The sequence below is a fragment of the Peromyscus leucopus genome, chromosome X (assembly GCF_004664715.2).
Source record: "Peromyscus leucopus breed LL Stock chromosome X, UCI_PerLeu_2.1, whole genome shotgun sequence".
In the NCBI taxonomy this organism is placed as follows: Eukaryota; Metazoa; Chordata; class Mammalia; order Rodentia; family Cricetidae; genus Peromyscus; species Peromyscus leucopus.
In genome coordinates, this window is record NC_051083.1 from 87351402 (window position 1) to 87369098 (window position 17697).

Genomic DNA, 17697 nt, shown 5'->3' on the forward strand with positions numbered 1-17697 from the left:
TAAACATTCCCTCAATGGAGCTGGAGGCTTACATAGTTCCTTAAGAGTCATTCTGGGGCCTGGGAATGTCTCAGTTGGTAGAGTGCTTATCTGTCCCTGGGTCCAATGCTCAGCACCACATAAATGGTGCTTGCCTAGCCCTGGGTTCAGTCCTCAGCACCATAGAAACCAGATGCAGTGGCACACATCTGCAGTCCCAGCACTCAGAAGATGAAGGAATAAAGATCAGGAGTTCAAGCTACATAGTTCTTAGCTACATAGTGACTTTGAGCCCACCCAGAGATACATGAGATCCTGCCTTGAAAAATATGCCATTCTGAATATTCCCTGAAGAAATCCTATTCTGCATACCCTTCTATAAAGGGGTGCCTATGAAGGCTTCTAAAAAGAGAATTCTTTGCTGAATGAGCACTAGTAAAATCCTAATGGAGTATTAACTCATCTGGGGAGTAGCTTTCTTTAATAATGGGGCCTTCTTAGCCACAGTTTCTCATTAGAGAAAATACCCCATCTACTCTCTCAGGTAAAGGTACCACAAGAGTCAGACTGTTTATTGGGATGTTCTCATTGCTAGTAAGCTGTCACATCCTCTGATCAGTCCAGATATGCCATGGTAGAGTTCAGTCAGCCCAGGGAAACTCAACAATAACTCAAACAATTGAGCAAAGCTGGAAATTCAGAGCCTCAGTGAGGCACCTGGAAGCTATTCCCACTGACTTGGGTAGGAGGATGATGAACTAAATAAACAGTGTCCAGTGCTGGTACCCGAACATAGCAGTCAATCATAAAGAAGTAAAACCCATTCAGAGGTCAGTCTTTCTTTTGATAGGCTTACTAGAAGAGTAAAAAAAAATGATCCTGGGAGTACACCCTCTCCTTCAATTTCACAGTTGCTCTTGTCAACCCCAAACCCACCCTATAATGTTCAGAAGCAAAAAATCAGACAATACTTTGTCTTGTTTCAGCCTCACATGATGGCTCTGAGGTCTCAGCCCTTTCCTGATGGTGTCTGCGGCAGCAAATACAGTGGAGGTAGTCTATCACATTATGAGTGAAGAGGGAGCGCAGTGGGTGCAAGTACTGGAAGAAGAGGAGCATGAATCCAATGGAAATCAGATAAGCAATGATAAGCTGCACAGCAATCAAGGAATGGCAGTAGTTCAGTAACACCTTGACTCCAAGGAACTTAAAAACCAAGACCATGATCACATTTTCTACCAATCTCACACTATAGTGCAGTCCCATATGTCCCCAGTTCTGACCTTTGTCAACAAGGTCTCTGTCTGCCAATTTCAACTGCATGGCAGACCAGCAAGAGAAGTTGATGCCAGCATAGAGGATGGTGACAGAAATCAGTACCACCAGAGTGCCAACCCGGCTGAAATTCTTCTCAATATTGTTTGGCATTTGGGCACCACTCCTCCAGAACTTAACCCAGGGCTCAAAGAGGATGATCAAGAAGTTGAGCACTAAGAAGGGCACAGCCTTCAACTTCAAGGTGGCTGAGAAGAGCACCAGAATCACAAGGCGGGAAGTGATCTCCAATGTCCTCCAGATGGTGATACAAAGTACTTCGAGTGGCCCAAGCCGAATCTTGTAGTCATCGTACTTGATCTGGATAGCCAACATATTGCAGAGGGTAGCTCCATAGGTGACAGATATCAGGGAAAAAACTATTAGCACAGCTGTAAAATAAGGAATGAGACAAAGATGCAATTAGTTGATGTTTGTGCTGAAGCCTGTATTCAGAACCAGAGGTCCAGAGACGATGGTCAGGGCTTGAACGCATCAATTAAGAGTAGACTTATATATGATCACAGCTATGCACACAGACAGCATGTAGCTGGATAAACATATTTTACAAAAACAGATGTAGGAGAATATGTTCAGCATCACAGATCATTAGAGAAATGAGAATGAAATTCACAGTGAGGGCTGGCAGTACAGCCTAGTGGTAGTACCCCTGCCTAGCATGCAAAGAATGACCACAGTAAGATATTGCCTAATACCTGTTAGGGTAGCCATTTCTTTAAAAAAAATGTCTAACAAAGATATAGAGAAAATGGAACTTTTATACATAATTGGAATATAAATTGATATTGCCATTGTAGAAAACAGTATGAAAGTAACTAAAAAAATTAAAAACAGAACTGCCATATGATCCATCAATTCCACTACTGGGTGCATATACAAAGGAGAGGAAATTGATATCTCAAAGAAATATTTGCCCTGCTGTGTTGTTCAATGGTGTAGGCCCAAATTACTCAAGGTTAAAGAATCAGATCTTGCTTTACCCAGCAGGGTTGCATAAGGGGATGATTTGACCATGGGTATGGCTACCAGGTGTTTGGAAGGGTCTACACTTGGCTGTATCTAGGAAGGGGGAGGTCTTTTGTGTCACCCCTTGGCATTGCTATAAAAAGCCCTTTTGAATAAAGTTCTGGGCCATTGGGTATTGAACCAGGTCCTCCCAAAGCTATCCTGTGTTTCTGTCTTTCCTCTCATCAACTAGGTCTCTCTTTCTACCTAATATTTTCTTATTCCTCTCTCCTCAAGAGTATCCAGGGAAAGGTGGGGGTACGTCCCCCACATTCAGTGCAGCAAGATACATAACAGCTAATATATGGAAAAAATCTAAATGTCTATTGATAAGTGCACAGGTAAAGAAAATGGTATACATATGCTGTGGGGTATTACTCAACTATTATATGAAGGAAATTGTATCATTGCAATAAAATGGATGAATATCGAGGACATTATGCTAAGTGAAATGAGCCAGACTCAGAAATAAAAATAATGTATTACCCCATTTATAAGTGGAATCTCATAAATAAATTAGATTCAAAGAACCAGACTAGAGCAATGGTTTCCAGGGGTTAGGGGTTGAGGGAAACAGAAGGATTTTTGCCAAAGGGAACAAAACTTCTGTCACAAAATGATTAAGATTGGGAGCTCTCATGTACAGCTGGGCATTCTATTTCACACTGTGATTTTTTTGAAAGAGTTCACACACACACACACACACACACACACACACGTAGTAATTACATGAAGTGATATACATATGTCAAAACTTCACATTGTAGATCAAAAACATATACACTTTGGATGAATGTACAATGCAAAAGTTTAATCATAGAAACACACAAAATAAACTTTCCAAAATGAATAAGTTTTATGACTAAAACTGAGAATTCACTGACATGGGAAGGACACATGTAAAGGTGTGAGCAGACCTAACTCATGGAATGGCATTCTGAGAGAATAGTAAAGGAAAAAGGGAAAAGAAATTATTGGGAAAATATAATCTTAGGAGACATATTAAAGTCCTTTCCTCCTCTTCCTCTCCCTCTCCCTTCCTCACCTTCCCACCCTCTTCCTCTTCCTCTGCTTCTTTTTGAAACAGGATCTCATTGTGTTTTAGTCCCAGCTGGCCTGCAACTTGAATATAGACCAAGCTGTACTCGAACTCACAGAAATCCTGCCTCTGCTTCCCAAGTGCTAAGCCACTGTACCTAAAGACTACCCTTTATAGCTGAGTCTAATCTTTGATATGTATCTTCTGCAAGAAATGAGTCTTCCCCAATGATTTGCTCCAGTTGCATGTGCCAAAAACTGTAGGAGAAACCCATGAAGGCAGAAGGGACCATATCTATTTTGCTGTGTCTTTACAAGCTAAACACACTTTCTGAAATATAGTACGTTCTTGATAAAGGTTTGTGGAATAATAAAGACTTATGAGTTTACAGTGACAAAATAGGTACTTAGCATTAGAAATCCTTCCTACAGCTTTGTGGAGCTTGTGGAAGTCACTGGATATCTATAGGCCCCAGTTTCCCAATTCTCTGAGCTATTATAGGGTTACTTGATTTTGTCATTAGTAATGACAATGCTTCACCCTCACAGTTTGGTATATACTTAAGCAATTGCAGCAGAGTGGTTAAAAAAATTTAAATCCTATTTTTTGACCCATAACATCCATATTACTGTGTGTTAGAAGAGAACCAGACACTGAATCTAGTCATTCCCATATACTAGTTATAGAACCTTGGGGAGGATTTACTTAACTTCTGTGTCTACCATTTATCTTTTGTAAAATGAGGATAGTAATAACCTCATAGATAAAGTTGTTGTGAAGATTAAATGAAATAAGTATATGCAAACGGTTTAGAGAAATGTCTAGAAGCTAGTAAATTCTATTTAGCTAGCCTCTGTCTTCTGCCTCCTCCTTCTCCACTCCCCCTCTTTCTCCCTCTTTCCGAAGACCTGGAGAATTGCAAAGTGGTTGCTCTTAGCTTTCTAAACTACTCTTGTTCCTATTCTCACCGCTCAACATAGAATTGATTATTCATATAAAACCCCCATACCCAAGTAATTTAACTCAATCCAAAATCAGTAAATTTTCTTCCTTTTGTGGGTATTGCTTATTAAGATTGAGGAAATGGGGCTCGAGAGATGGCTCTGCGGTTAAGAGCACTTACTGCCTTGCAGAGGGCCTGAGTTCTCTTCCTAGCATCCTTACTGGGCAGCTCACAATTCCCTGTAACTCACCCCAGGAGTATCCGACGCCTCTAGCTCCGCCCTCCAAAGGTATCTGAACTCATGTGCACATACCCCCACACAGACACATATAGATACACATACTCCTAATGGAAAACACAATAGAAATAAATCTTAACGGCTAACTAGGTGGCTCAATGGTCAAGTGCACTTGCTGCTTGCTCTTATAGAGGACCCAGGCTCAGTTCCTAGCACCCCTATGGTGGCTCGGAACTACAGTGCTGCCAGGTAGTCTGATGCCCTTTTCTAGTCTCCACAGGCATCAGGCACACAAATGACACACAGACAGATGTACAGACAAACTCATACATAGAAAAGATTTTAAAAGACGTGGTAATTGACAAATCGATCTTGGAAATGAATCTATTTAGAAGATTAGTATAAAAATCCTGCAAGAAAGGCGAAAATGTAAGCAGTGACTATTTTAGTATGTAAAAATTGAGTATTTCACATATGAACTATATGTTACATGTTATGCTTTTGTTCCCTGCAGTGCTGGAGATTAATGCAAGGCCTTCACCATGCTAGGCAGGCACTCTTCCATTGAACCACAGCCACAGCCCAGTATGTATACATAGGAAAGAGGAGTCTAGAAGCGCATACACTGAATGGTTAACAGAGATCACTTTGGGTGAATGATGTTCTAGTTTCTAGTTTCTATCTATTCTATATGGTCTGAAATGTTACCAAATATCTGACAGTCCTTAGGCTTTAGCCAGGCAGTGGTGGTGCATACCTTTAAGCCCAGCACTCAAAGCCAGAGGCAAGTGGATCTCTGTGAGTTCAAGGCCAGCCTGGTCTAGAGAGGGAGTTCCAGGATAGCCAGGACTACACAGGGAAACCCTGTGTCTAAATAAATAAATAAATGATAAAAAAAAAAACCCAAAATGTAGTATAATAAGATGGTAAACTTTCTTATAAAAAATTTAAAAACTCACACTCTGCTGATTTCTCACTCCCTCTTGGGGTAGATTTTTTTTTCATAGCTTCCCAGAAATTTTCTGTGTGGATACAATTACCTGTAGATCAATCAGTTTGCACATTTGACATTTTTAGAATGCAAACATATTTTAATTAGATGATTGCCCAACTCCCAAAATTCTCAGGAAGAAAAGCAGCATTGATTCCAGACAATGTTCCCCTCACTACTGTCACGTGTACACTTATAAAGCTTTCAAACCAACAGAACTTGATAAACAATTGTTAATGGAGAAAAGGAGATAGATCTGTCCCCTTGTGTGGGAGCTCACAAAGGTTTCCTAGTGAGATCTGAGCTTAATTTACACAACAGGGCTGCATTAGGGGATGGCTGGACCATGTGCATGATCACCAGGTGTCTGGGATGGTCTGCACTTGGCTGTACTGGGGGGAGGTCTTTTGCTCCACCCCTTGGAATTCCTTTAAAAGTCCTTTAGTAGAGACAGAAGGGGCTGGTGAGTTTTGACCCAGGCCCTCCCGAGGCTATCCTATGTTTCTAACTGTCTCTCGCTCTTCTATATTTCTATCTACATATTCCTTCTCCCTGCTCAAGAGTACCCTGGGGGAAAAAGTGGGGGCAGGTCCCCCATACCCTTGAATTTACAGAGGACTTTGTTAAACAGGGTCAGTACTTACTAATAAAGAAATGGCCCAAGCTGTACCCACATCTGAAATAGCATCTGCCCAACCAGATGAAGCAACCTGGGGCTGGTAAAATTCATTAACAGTATTTGATCTCGACATCAACAATACTGACTCATATTTCACCCTCTGCCAGAGGGTTTACTCATCTAGGGACCTCTCCTTTTACAAGTAGGAACTTATGTCAGTGACTGCCTAGTAACTTCCTTCAGAGATCACAGAGAAAGAAGGTCAGATCTTGGACCAGACCTGACCTACCTGGATCCATCCCACACCACTTTTCTGTCTCTCCACTACCATGGGAGGAAATGATTAAATCTGTGGTTCTTTAGTGAAACTAGCTGGGCTCAACTAGAGTGCTTTTTACAAATGCAGACTCTTGGCCTTCCCATACTCTGTGATTGATTCAGGTCTGAGGAAGGAAGGTAATTTTAAAAAGACCCTTCCAAACCGGGTATGCTAGCTCTTGGCTATACAATAATAGTTCTAGCACTTGTGGAGCTGAGCAGGAGAATTGCCATGAGTTAGAGATCAACCTGGCCTATATAGTTAGTTCCAGGCCAGCCTGGAATATAAGGTGAGACCCATCACCAAAAACAAAAAAGAAAGGAAAAGAACTTCCCCACAAGATTGTGATATATAAAACTATTTGAGAACCTTCTCTCTAGAGGTGGCCATCTCTAAACAAAGTAAGCAACTAGCAACACAGTGTACACCTTCCAGAAAGGGGCATTTTTCTTTTTCTCTGACAGCTGCTGTGGCCAAAGGGTGTGTTTGTGAAATTTTTAGTATAAACATAGCTTGTCCCAGTTTAAGAATTCTGGCAGGTCTGAGATGTCTGACTCCCTAAGTTCTAGTGCTGTCCAATAGAGCTTATTGTGATGCTGAAAGCATTCCAAACTTGTGCCATCCCAGAACACTAAGTTATTAATCAGACGCAGCTACTGGGCATTGGTACTGTGGCCATCACCACTGAGGAAGTGCACTTTCAGTGATTTTTATTTATTTGTTTATTTTTCTTTAAATTGCACACAAGGCTAGTATCCAGTATATTGGATAGTTCAGGCCTAAAGTTCGAAGATTCTTGGCTTAAACAGAGCCCTCCCTTCTCTTGACCCCACTCACCTCTACCCAGGGGGACCTCTGCAGAGATCAGAGTCACATAAAGTTGATAGGTTAGCTGGGGCACTGAGCCCAAGAAGGCTTGAATCTGTGACATACGTTTGTAGGCATTACGGTGCATAGCCAAGGTCCGGATGGAGTGGCCCACCTCCCATTCTATCAGCACCTCCTGGCCATTTATTAGCATCTTCTTTCGAGTGAGGCTGACATAGGGCTCCTCTTGCCCCTCTTTCTTCCACAGTGTAAGGTACTTAATCATGGCCTCCAAACATCTGTGGGAGTAAAGCATCACGGGAACTTAGCTAAAATTGTCCCAAGCAAGGAAGGTGTCACAAAGGGAAAAATCTGGGGGAGGTTGTATTACTTTTTTGGCATTTCCTTTCTTCTGTCAATTGCTCATGAGTCAAGGGTTGGTCATACCTTGTACAAGTCACTTGGTCTAAGGTTTTTGTTGTTGTTGTTGTTGTTGTTTTTTGTTTTTTCAAGACAGGGTTTCTCTGTGTAGTTTTGGTGCCTGTCCTGGATCTCGCTCAGTAGACCAGGCTGGTCTCGAACTCACCGAGATCCTCCTGGCTCTGCCTCCCAAGTGCTGGGATTAAAGGCGTGTGCCACCACTGCCCGTGGTGTAAGTTTTTTCTTCTGTTTGGTCACCTACTGGCCTAGGAACACCATTTCAGGAATGCTTCTTTCTAGTCAAGGAATTTTTTTATCTCCTCAAAAATATGCCTGTAGTTTTTTTTAAAAAAATGTCTCACATACAAAAGTGTTAAGAAATACTATGTTGTAAGATAAAGATGAGGGCTCCCAAATGCCCTGGTTTTCACAAGACCTTAAATTCCTAAATTCAAACATTCTTTAATAAATGCATTCAGCTTCATAAATGAGATTCATAAGTTCTGCTTTTACAAGAAAACATCTCTTTTTGAGTGCCTCTTTCTGGGGACAGATCCTTTTTAAATCTGATTCTTTCTTTATGAAGAAAATAACCTTACCAGAGCATATTACCCGTGAAGTCTCGATGACAGTCTATTTCCTGTTGTGACCCTCCCACTCCTCCCCCATCAAAATCAAAAGCTCTGGTAGCTCTGATGCGGTAAACAGAAGAGAAAAGCAACTGGTGCGCGCTGTTTTTACACCTGAGTGTGCTTCCCCCTACTTACCCCCAAAAGAATGGAAACTTGCCTACTTTTGACAAGAATATCTGTAGTGGAAATGAAGACATCTTCTCCAATAGATTGAGGGCAGAGGCTCTATTTATCTGGCTTGCAGCTCTTATCACATAGTGGGAATTTGATAAACATTTGCTGAGCAAATGAGAGGATGAGAATGAAAAAGAGAAGAGAGGTGAGAAAAGGCGGAAGGTGAGGTTAACAGAGAGTGATTTAACAGGAAAACAGATTAAAGACAAGTTCAGGATTGATGGGCTTTCTAGGCTTTGACTGTTAATAGGAAGGTTTAGACTATAAGTACTGGCTGCCATTTTCCACAGGATGCCCTGGAATTTTTTTCATGTGTATTACTCTAATACATAGCACATTTGAGCACATGTGCATGTGTGTGCACGTGTGTGTGTGTGTGTGTGTGTGTGTGTGTGTGTGTGTGTGTGCACAAGTGCAGAGGAACACATGTGCCACAGTTTGTGTATGTAGTGATCAAAGGACAAACTTGGGTGTTGGTCCTTGCCACCATCCACCTTGTTTGCTGGCTGCAAGCTGCTGGGGATTTTCTTGTCTTTGCCTCCCATCTCACTGTAGGAGTACTGGGAATACAGGTCCAGCTGACCATGGGTTCTGGGCACCTACACTCAAATCCTCAGGCTTGCACAGTAAGTGCTTTATCCACTGAGCCATCTTCCCAGCCCTGAAATTTCCATTTTCTATAGACAAACTGTAAGACCTGGGTGAGAAAAGGAAGGAAAGAACGAAGAAATGGCAACTCTTTCACTATTTAGGGGAAAATGTCTAAGCCCATTTTCAAGCCCATCCATACTATTGCTTAACAAAATATTGGAGCAGTGGCATGAAGTATTCTGTGTATGCTTCTATTCTTGTGGCTATTTTGCTAGTTTAAGCAAGAGTTCTTGACTTGCTCCTGAGCTACAGTAAACCAGAGTACATCTTCATTTCCAGACGCATGTTTGCATTTCATGTAAGGGAGCTGTGCCCTAAAAACAGCTCCATTTGCCTGATAGCAGTAATCAAACTCCTACCTAATGAGAAAGGAATGGGTCTTGAAAATAAGCATATACATAGTATCATTTCTGGGTTTGTAATGATTTTTCTGAAGAAGTACAGGCAACAAATGGCTGTCGAGGGAGGGAGAACCAGTCTTGAACAGGAACAGACCCCATGATAGGTTACTTTGTGGTCAATCCTAAGTGGTCAGCCTTAAACACATTCACATATGAACAACACTAAATGGGCTCAACATATGTATATATGTAGCTGGAAGTCCCACAGCATATGTAATTTTTTTTTTTTTTTTTTTTTTTTTTTTTTTTTTTTTTTTATATTTAATGTATAAAGATCTTTTATTATAAATAAATACATAGTAATATATTAATATAAATATATAATATATAATAAATATAAATATATAATTGTTATATGTCAATAATAATTAAAGAAAAGTCATGAATTTGAAAGGGGTGGGGGGACACAGAAGGAGGGACACGGTTGGCAGGGAAAGAGCTGCAAATGATATGAATACAGTATGTATTTATGAAATTCTCAAAAATATATACAAATTTTAAATTAAAAAACCAATTACTCTTCCTACTATAGGCTTAGAGTAACCAAGGTTATAACTGTGTCTCAATCCATGTGCACTACAAGTTAAATGACAAATCTGAAAAATAGTGACCAACACTCCATGGAGAGGAAAGTAAAAAACAGCTTAGAAGGCCACAAACAAACAAAAAAAAGGAAGTAGAAACTGAGGGCTGGGTACTTGCTAAAATTTGCATCCTCTTCAACTGCTAATTTAGTATATTGCATTTAGAACAGGAACAAAAAATGGCTGTCTTGAGTCTCTAGTGACATCTTGAAATTTCATGGTTCCAAGTTAAAGTCTTCCTTTTATAGCCAACTTGAAAAACTTAGAATGGGAAAGTACCTTTAGATCACCCAACCCAAAAGTAACACACAGCCAGCTAAGTCACATCTGGATAGTACGTATTTAGTATGGCCCATACTGCATTTTTTGCAGGTTGCCAAATTTAAAATCATGAAATTTCACATTAAACCCTGTCTTGGGAACTAACTTTTCCTCCAAAGTTAGGTCTGGCAATACTGAGTCTGAATTCCAACACAGAAAAGATGGGTTAGAAATTTGAAGTGGCTGCCTCCTAGACAGGCACGTCCCAGATTCCACCTTACCATGGTATTCCATTTCCTTAACACTGAGACTTTATTTCCATTTATCAACATATGTGAGACTATTTTCTAATTCTTGACCCACTTCTTTCATTTATAGTACATGCCTAGCCCTGTGAGCACTTGGATTTAGAACACAAGGTCTAGTCCAACCCATTTCTTTACAGATGAGGGAACTGAGGCACAAGACATTTTTTAAGAGAGGCCACTAAGGCCATTCAACTGGTGAATACTAAAGAGAGGACTAGACTCTTGAGCTCCTAATTCAGGCCACTGCTATCCCACATTTTCTGTGATGGAACCTAACTAGTTCCTCCTTGTTTAAAACAATACTGATAAACATTTTCCAGATTTAAGGAAATATAATTGACAAATAGAATTATATAGCTATAGATATATAGATAGGTAATAGATTGTATTAAGGGAAGTTCCATTCTTAATAAATTTCACAGAGTGTTTTGAGATCTCTAATGATGAGCTATCTTCCTATTGTGATTCCAACATCAACACTGTGACCCGTATTCCTCATCTGACAGCAGATGTTTGCCTCTCTCACAGTCATGACAAACTTGGTCCATTCCTCCCTACTGATTTCATAAGTTACGCAATGTTTCTCTACCTTGAAACCTCATAGCATCCAGATGAGTCTGCGGACACAGATGCCTGTCTCCCTACAATTAAGCACATTCTCACCTTGCTCACAGCAATCTGAATGGGAGTACCTGATATACTACTGCTCTTTGCTACTAATTCCAGACGGAGGTGGACTGCCTTCCTTGGTCCTTCCAATCTGTGTACATATATTGCAGCAACATAACAGGACATAAGCAAGAGACTGCTCTACCAATAAAGAAATTGAACTTCATTGAGTTGTAGTACCAGCTTGCTACCCCCTAGTACATAAAGCATTTTCCAGATGTCAAATAGCTCTAGAAATTTTGAAAATGGCAAAAAAAGCCAGCCCAAGAAGTTCAAGTTGTGAAAATTGAATGTGGGAGAGAATGGAAGTAGGAATGAATGATTATCCATTCATAAGGCATCTAAAAGGCAGAATTCAAATTATAGACATTGGAGGCTAGAACTATAGCTCAGTGGAACACCACTTACTTAGTATGCCCACTACCCGGGTTTCATTCCAAGTAAAGTGAAAAATCCAAAGCTATAGCCCCAGAGCACAGGGTGGCCGCATTTTTTTGGTCCCATACCAGTTTCCACAACACAAACTCAGTAAAAAAATTGTCCAATAAGTCATATTGGTAATATTGCTCATTGTTTTTAAATACATATGCCTGCCACAAGGCCACCATGGTGGCACCCAAGATTTTAGATAAGGTTTCGGGATAGCAGACAGGGAAATTGAGTGAGAAAGAATGGAAGAATTAGATTCGAAACACAGTATCAGATTATAAATATTAGCTTCATCCTCCTCTGTACACTTTTGAAGGGGTTGGTTGGGGAGAGATTTAAAAATGCTCACCTGATAACAGGTCCCAAGAGGATTAGATGCATAAATAATGACAGTGGTCTATCTTTGGCCAGGTCTCTGTGGACAAAAATGAGGGTCAATTGAACCATAATGGATGAAAACATGAAGAAGGAAAAGGTGTATGTCATCCAGAAGGTTTCATTATTCTTTCGATAAATCCTAACCATATACAAGGCAGATGCAGCCTCCCCACAGTACAGAAAGGTGGAGAAGAGAATACTAAACGGAAAGGTAAAGCGTGGGTTAGGCCCGCGGATGACATCTTCTCCCAGAGAGGAAACTGGAACCACATTTGGCTCCTCGGGAATTTCATAAACTCTGTCCATTGTGGAGAATCTCTTATGGTCTGGAGTTCAGAGCTCTTCTCCATCCATCCCCAACAGAGCCCGCATAGCCACTGCTGTCCAAGGATCAGTCAGGTGGAAAGTGTCAAGTCGAGTTCCTGAATGAAGACCAACAAGTCAGAACAGGAGCCACCTCTCTTCCAGACTTAACTTGAGAGTCTGGAATACAGAGTCCAGAAGTATCTCTTTGAACTTCACTCTTAATTGGCTGGAATGCAATCATCAACATAGGTGCTGAGAAACTTAGACAAGCACCCCAGCACTAAGTCTGCTGTCCAATTCCAGGTGTGTGAAAAGTCAAGGAACAGCTGTTTCCACTGAGGCTTCTTTCACAGTCCCCCAGGCAGGGGAATAACCACTCTGGGGTGGCACATCACATAGTCAGCAGCTTCTCCTGAGGAATTCTCATCAGTATGGCCTCTTAAGTCAGCAAAGAACTGAACCAAGGCAGAAGGGAGGATTCAGTTCAGCACCTAGGTACCCATCCAACCGCATCCATACATCCAACTTGCTGCTAGATTGTGCCTATTAGCTTGCCTGCTCACGCTGGCTCACCAGAGCGCTCTCAGGACCTGCAGGGAGGCAAGGATTCTCAGGAAGGTTCTCCAAGCCCCGCCCCTAAGCCCGCCTGGCTGGGGGCCGGAGTAATGCCACCACTGTCCCCAAGCGAGGTCTCCTCGGAAAGAAACGGGGCGCGCCTTATGGAGTAGAAGAGGCGGGAGGGGTTTCTTCACCGAGACACTTTCCTACGAAAGGCACAGTTTGAGAAGTGCCTGGGCTTTGGGACCTATGGCACCTGGATGACTTGGGCGTGGTGGTGGTGGTGGCGTGGGCCAGGCGAGTGGGAGAGACAGCTGGGGCAAAACAAAATGAGCCAGAGTTCCAAGACGAATTGCCAAGGGATGCTCCAGGTAGCTAGGCACATCAAAAAGGAGCCTGAGCCAGTCTTCCGCAACATTTCTCACCATGACCTCAGGAGCAAGGAGGGAGCCACAGCTTTCCTCTTCTCCGGGAGCAGCAGCAGGCACCCACTTCTACCCCTCTCTCCACAGCTAGCTAAAGTGGCTCGCTCCCACACTCGCTCAACCCACGCGGTTAGGCAGGTGTGTCTCCCTTGGCCGCAGGGTTGAACTTCCCCAGGTCCTATTGCCCTCCAGATAATATCAGAAAAGTGGGAACTTAAGAGGGAATTGGGTCAGAGTTTCCTGCCCAGGTAAGGCTGTATGCAGCAAAGGGAAGAGTGAGTCAGAGAGAGATCAAAACTCACAGCCAGCCCACAGACACTGAAAGCACATATATGCCTTGATTTCTGCTCTTACAAAATGAGGCCAGGACAGAAGCTTCACAGTAAACTTTTAGGTCTTTGGTTAAAAGGCTCTGAAGAGGGGCCGGATTCTAAACAGACTGGCAAAGAGCCAAGAGAGATGTTAGGGAAAATGGAGAGGGGTGTCTTAAATAGCTCTTAAAATTGCCTGGATTTTTAAAGGCAATCCTCCCCCACCTCAGTGAGCTTTTGTTTTCATGCTTCGTTTGCATAATCCTAAACCCCAAGGGAAAAAGGAAAACAGCTGCCTCTGGGTGATATCAATGTAGCACCCTCTGCCAATCTCCTTCTACCACAGGAAGTTAGCAAAAGGAATCCATGAATCCATGGGAGGAGTGGCCAGAGAGCAGCCACCAAAAGGATGGATGACCTCAAGGCGGATTTAGTCTTTGTTATTTATGGTGTGTGTTTGTGTTTGTGTGTGTGTGTGTGTGTGTGTGTGTGTGTGTGTGTGTGTGTCTCAATTGTCACCTCCTTTCCCAAGAGTCAACTGGGGGGGGGGGCAGATTCCCCTTGGAAAGCTTGTCCTCTGAAGCACAGCTGGCCCTGGTCTAGCAGCTGGCCTGGGAGGTTCATCCTTCCTCTTTTGTGGTGACACTATTGAGATCAACTTCTTAAAAACTGTCGATGGCTTAGAGGACGGGTGCTCCACCGGTGGGACACAGCACAGAATCTCTTTGCACTGTTTTCCTTTGCTATTTATTTTTCTTTGGGGGCTTTGTCATTGTGTTTGTTTGTTTTTTGAAACAAGATCTCACTATGTAGCCCTGGCTGGCTGGCTGGCTGGCTGGCTCACTCTGTAGACCAGGCTGGCCTCAGACTCAAACACGTCTATCTGCCTCTGCCTTCCAGGTGCTGGGATTAAAAGTATGTCACCTGCTTTAGCAAACAGCTTATAAGGAGGATTTCAGGCAGGATGACCGATTTATCCACTTCACTAGAATAGGATGAATTAGTCATCCAAACACAAAAAAGCAAAGCTATCAAGAGTGTAGCATAAAATTGCAGTGTTCTTTCTGCCTTCTGCCCCATGCCTTAACCACTCCCCCAGTACATAGCTCCACAGTCTTCCGATTTGGGTCCCAAATGACTAGTTGGCCTGTCTGACAACCAAGGCTATCTGTAATCACTACGGCTTCTCTATAATTTGAGTCACCCACGCTACCCTACTGCACACCTTTTACACCAGTCCAGCAGGTTTGCTCACTTAGCCATACTCAGCCTGCTCACCCCCACTTCTGCGCCTTGTAGATGCCATTTACAGCTCGCTTCATCCCTCTCTCCATTAGTCCCAGCTCTAATCTTTCAAGGGTCACCTCTAACCCTGTCAAGCCATGTCTAACTCCCTCTACCCGAATTTTCCTTTTCTTGTGCTATCTGTACACATACTCTCTTGAATGAGTCAGTCCTTCAACTCTGTTTGCTCTGCCTTCCCAACAGGAGTGTGAATATAAGGAGAATGCCTAAGGAATGTTTAGTGTGACTCTCAATGACAGTGATGATGAACAAGAGGATGATGAAGATTCCTCCCAGTTACTTCCTCCATGAAGTCAGGCAGGACTCAATCAGACTCTACTCCAAATGCTGTAGCCGTAGTCATTATGGCTAGGGCACAAAGTCTTGCAGCTGAATGTGCAGTCTTAGTCACCAACTCAGCTCCCAGAGGATGTCTGTCAGTCCATGGATCTGTCCCTTCTCAGGCAGACTTGGGGTTTTGGTTGGTGTTGTGTGTGTGTGTGTGTGTGTGTGTGTGTGTGTGTGTGTGTGTATGTGAGCATGACATTTTAGTCTCAAATTATGAATTATTTCAAGTGTATTCATTTTTATGTCCCAACTAAATTATTATAGGATCTTAAGGGTAGGACTCCTGATATGCTTTTATTGGATTCCCCGCCCCAGGGCTATTATAAACCTGTAAGTTTCCTGCCATCTGATTCCTCTCATCAACCAGCTTCTCTCTTTTCAGTCTTAAGACTCTCTGGCGCTCTGGGTCACTAAATCCTTTGGTCTCTTATTTCCCTGTTCCTTTGCCCTACTGGAAGAAACTAACTGAGAACATCACTGTCTCTAATATTCTTAGGTCCATCGGTATGTCAATTTTCCTATTGCTATGATAATATACCCAACAAAAGCAACTTAAGGGAAGAGGGGTTTATTTTGGCTCACAGTTCCAGGGATACAGTCCATGACAGCAGCAAGAGCAGGGGGCAGCTGGCCACAGAGCAGTTACAGTCAGAAAGCAAAGAGTGATAAATGTCCATATTCATCTCACTTTCTCCTTTTTATTCAATCCAGGACCCCAAACATAGAATGCTATCATCACCCACAGTAGGCAACTCTTTCCACCTCATTAACTTTATCTTTATAATCCCTCACAGGCAAAACCAGAGACTTGTCTTCTAGGTTAAAATAGATCCTATTAATTTGACAACCAAGATTAGCTATTACAATCAGTCAATTTCTATGGTCAACTCTAGTCTTCTTAGGACAAGGGACACTGAAAATGTTGATAGTCATGAGACTCTCAAGGTCCCCAAAGCCCTTCCTCACTAAAAGCACACATCTCTTCAGATCTCTCAAGAGGTAGTTAAGTAAAAGAGCTAGTTAATGGCCATCTCCTGTGACCAGATTGGTGCCTAGCCCAATTGTCATCAAAGAGGTGTCATCCAGCAACTGATAGAAACAGATACAGACCCACAGCCAAACATTAGGTGCAGTTCAAAGAATCATGCAGAACAGGAGGAAAAAAGATTTTAGGAGCGAGAGAGGTCAAGGACACCACAGGAAGGCTCACATAATCAACTGACCTGGGCTCATAGGGGCTTGCAGAGACTGAACCAACAACTGCAGAGCCTGCATGGGACTGACCTAGACACTCTGCATATATGTTACAGTGGTGTAGCTTGGTCCTCTTGTGGGACTCCTAACAGCAGGGACAGGGGCTGTCTCTGACTCTTTCACTGGCTCGTGGGATCCTAGTCCTTATACTGGGTTGCCTTGGCAGCCTTAATACATAGTGAGGTACTTAGTCTTATGGCAACTTGATATGCCATGTTTATTGATACTCATAGGAGACCTGCCCTTTCCTGGATGGAGACAGAAGAGGAGGAGATTAGTGGATGAGAAAGGGTAATGAGGGAGAGGGACTGGGAGGGGAGGCTGTGGAGGGGGAGGCTGTGGCTGGGAAGTAAATAAATAGATGAATAAAAAAAGAGCTAATTAAGTGAAGCTTATATATGGTCCTCTGAATTCTAGGTTGTGTTCCAGGGTCTATTTCTCCTTCTGTAAAGCACCAGAAATGTGAAAAAGGGGCAGGCTGAAGATATGGCTTCTTATCCACATCTAACTCCCAATTCAGCATGAAAAAAGACTGAGTCTACAAGTCACCTTGTCTAAAAGGTCTTGCATTTTCACAGTACTGAGAACTCCTCAAACTACGTAATGCTGGGGAATAGTGTTGAACATTCCAAGCAACTGCAGCTAGAAGAAGAATGTTCATAAGCCTTCCAGGAGCTGTGCTATAAGGGCAGTAGATGGTACCGACAAGGGAAGAATTGAGGGAGGAGAGTAATCAGCAGTGGGTGGCTGATAGAGCACTCATAGAATACTAGTCTCTGGGAGGTGATGGGTAGACAAAATCAATAGCTAGAATAGAAGGATGGCTTCCTTCTATAGAATGCTCAGTTTGGGCTTCAGGATCCGTAAACGAAATCTAAGGCAAAAATCAATCATGTATCCTCTAGGACTTGTTTTTTTCTTTGTTTTTTTTTCTATACACTCTTTAAGGAAAAAGACTCTGGCTTTTCAAAGTATAGCCTATTCCCTCATTAGTATCACCCATAGATAGGACCTGAGCCTGAAATCAAA

The 17697-nt window shown here is 42.5% G+C and overlaps 1 protein-coding gene across 2 annotated transcripts; it reads right to left on the reverse strand.

Moving 5' to 3' along the window:
- Positions 1-225: 225 nt before the first annotated feature.
- On the reverse strand, positions 226-14550 carry Xkrx (XK related X-linked). 2 transcript variants are annotated; one of them, XM_028875017.2, is made up of 3 exons: positions 12154-14550; positions 7306-7574; positions 226-1685 (listed from the first exon to the last, which is right to left on the reverse strand). In XM_028875017.2, exons 1-3 carry the CDS (start codon positions 12486-12488, stop codon positions 940-942), a joined length of 1350 nt encoding a protein of 449 aa, XP_028730850.1. In that variant the 5' UTR covers positions 12489-14550; the 3' UTR covers positions 226-939. The 2 variants fall into 2 exon arrangements, with proteins under 2 accessions (XP_028730850.1, XP_037054966.1); XM_037199071.1 differs by lacking the exons at positions 7306-7574; positions 12154-14550 and adding an exon at positions 5499-5639.
- Between the last annotated feature and the right edge of the window lie 3147 nt (positions 14551-17697).

Excerpts from the sequence above, each read along its gene's own strand:
- Xkrx (XM_028875017.2), bottom strand. The coding sequence starts at position 12,488 with ATGGACAGAGTTTATGAAATTCCCGAGGAGCCAAATGTGGTTCCAGTT. Across the intron at positions 7,575-12,153 it reads CTCTTGGGACCTGTTATCAG|ATGTTTGGAGGCCATGATTA; the intron begins GTGAGCATTTTT and ends TTACTCCCACAG. Across the intron at positions 1,686-7,305 it reads AGAGGTCCCCCTGGGTAGAG|CTGTGCTAATAGTTTTTTCC; the intron begins GTGAGTGGGGTC and ends CTTATTTTACAG.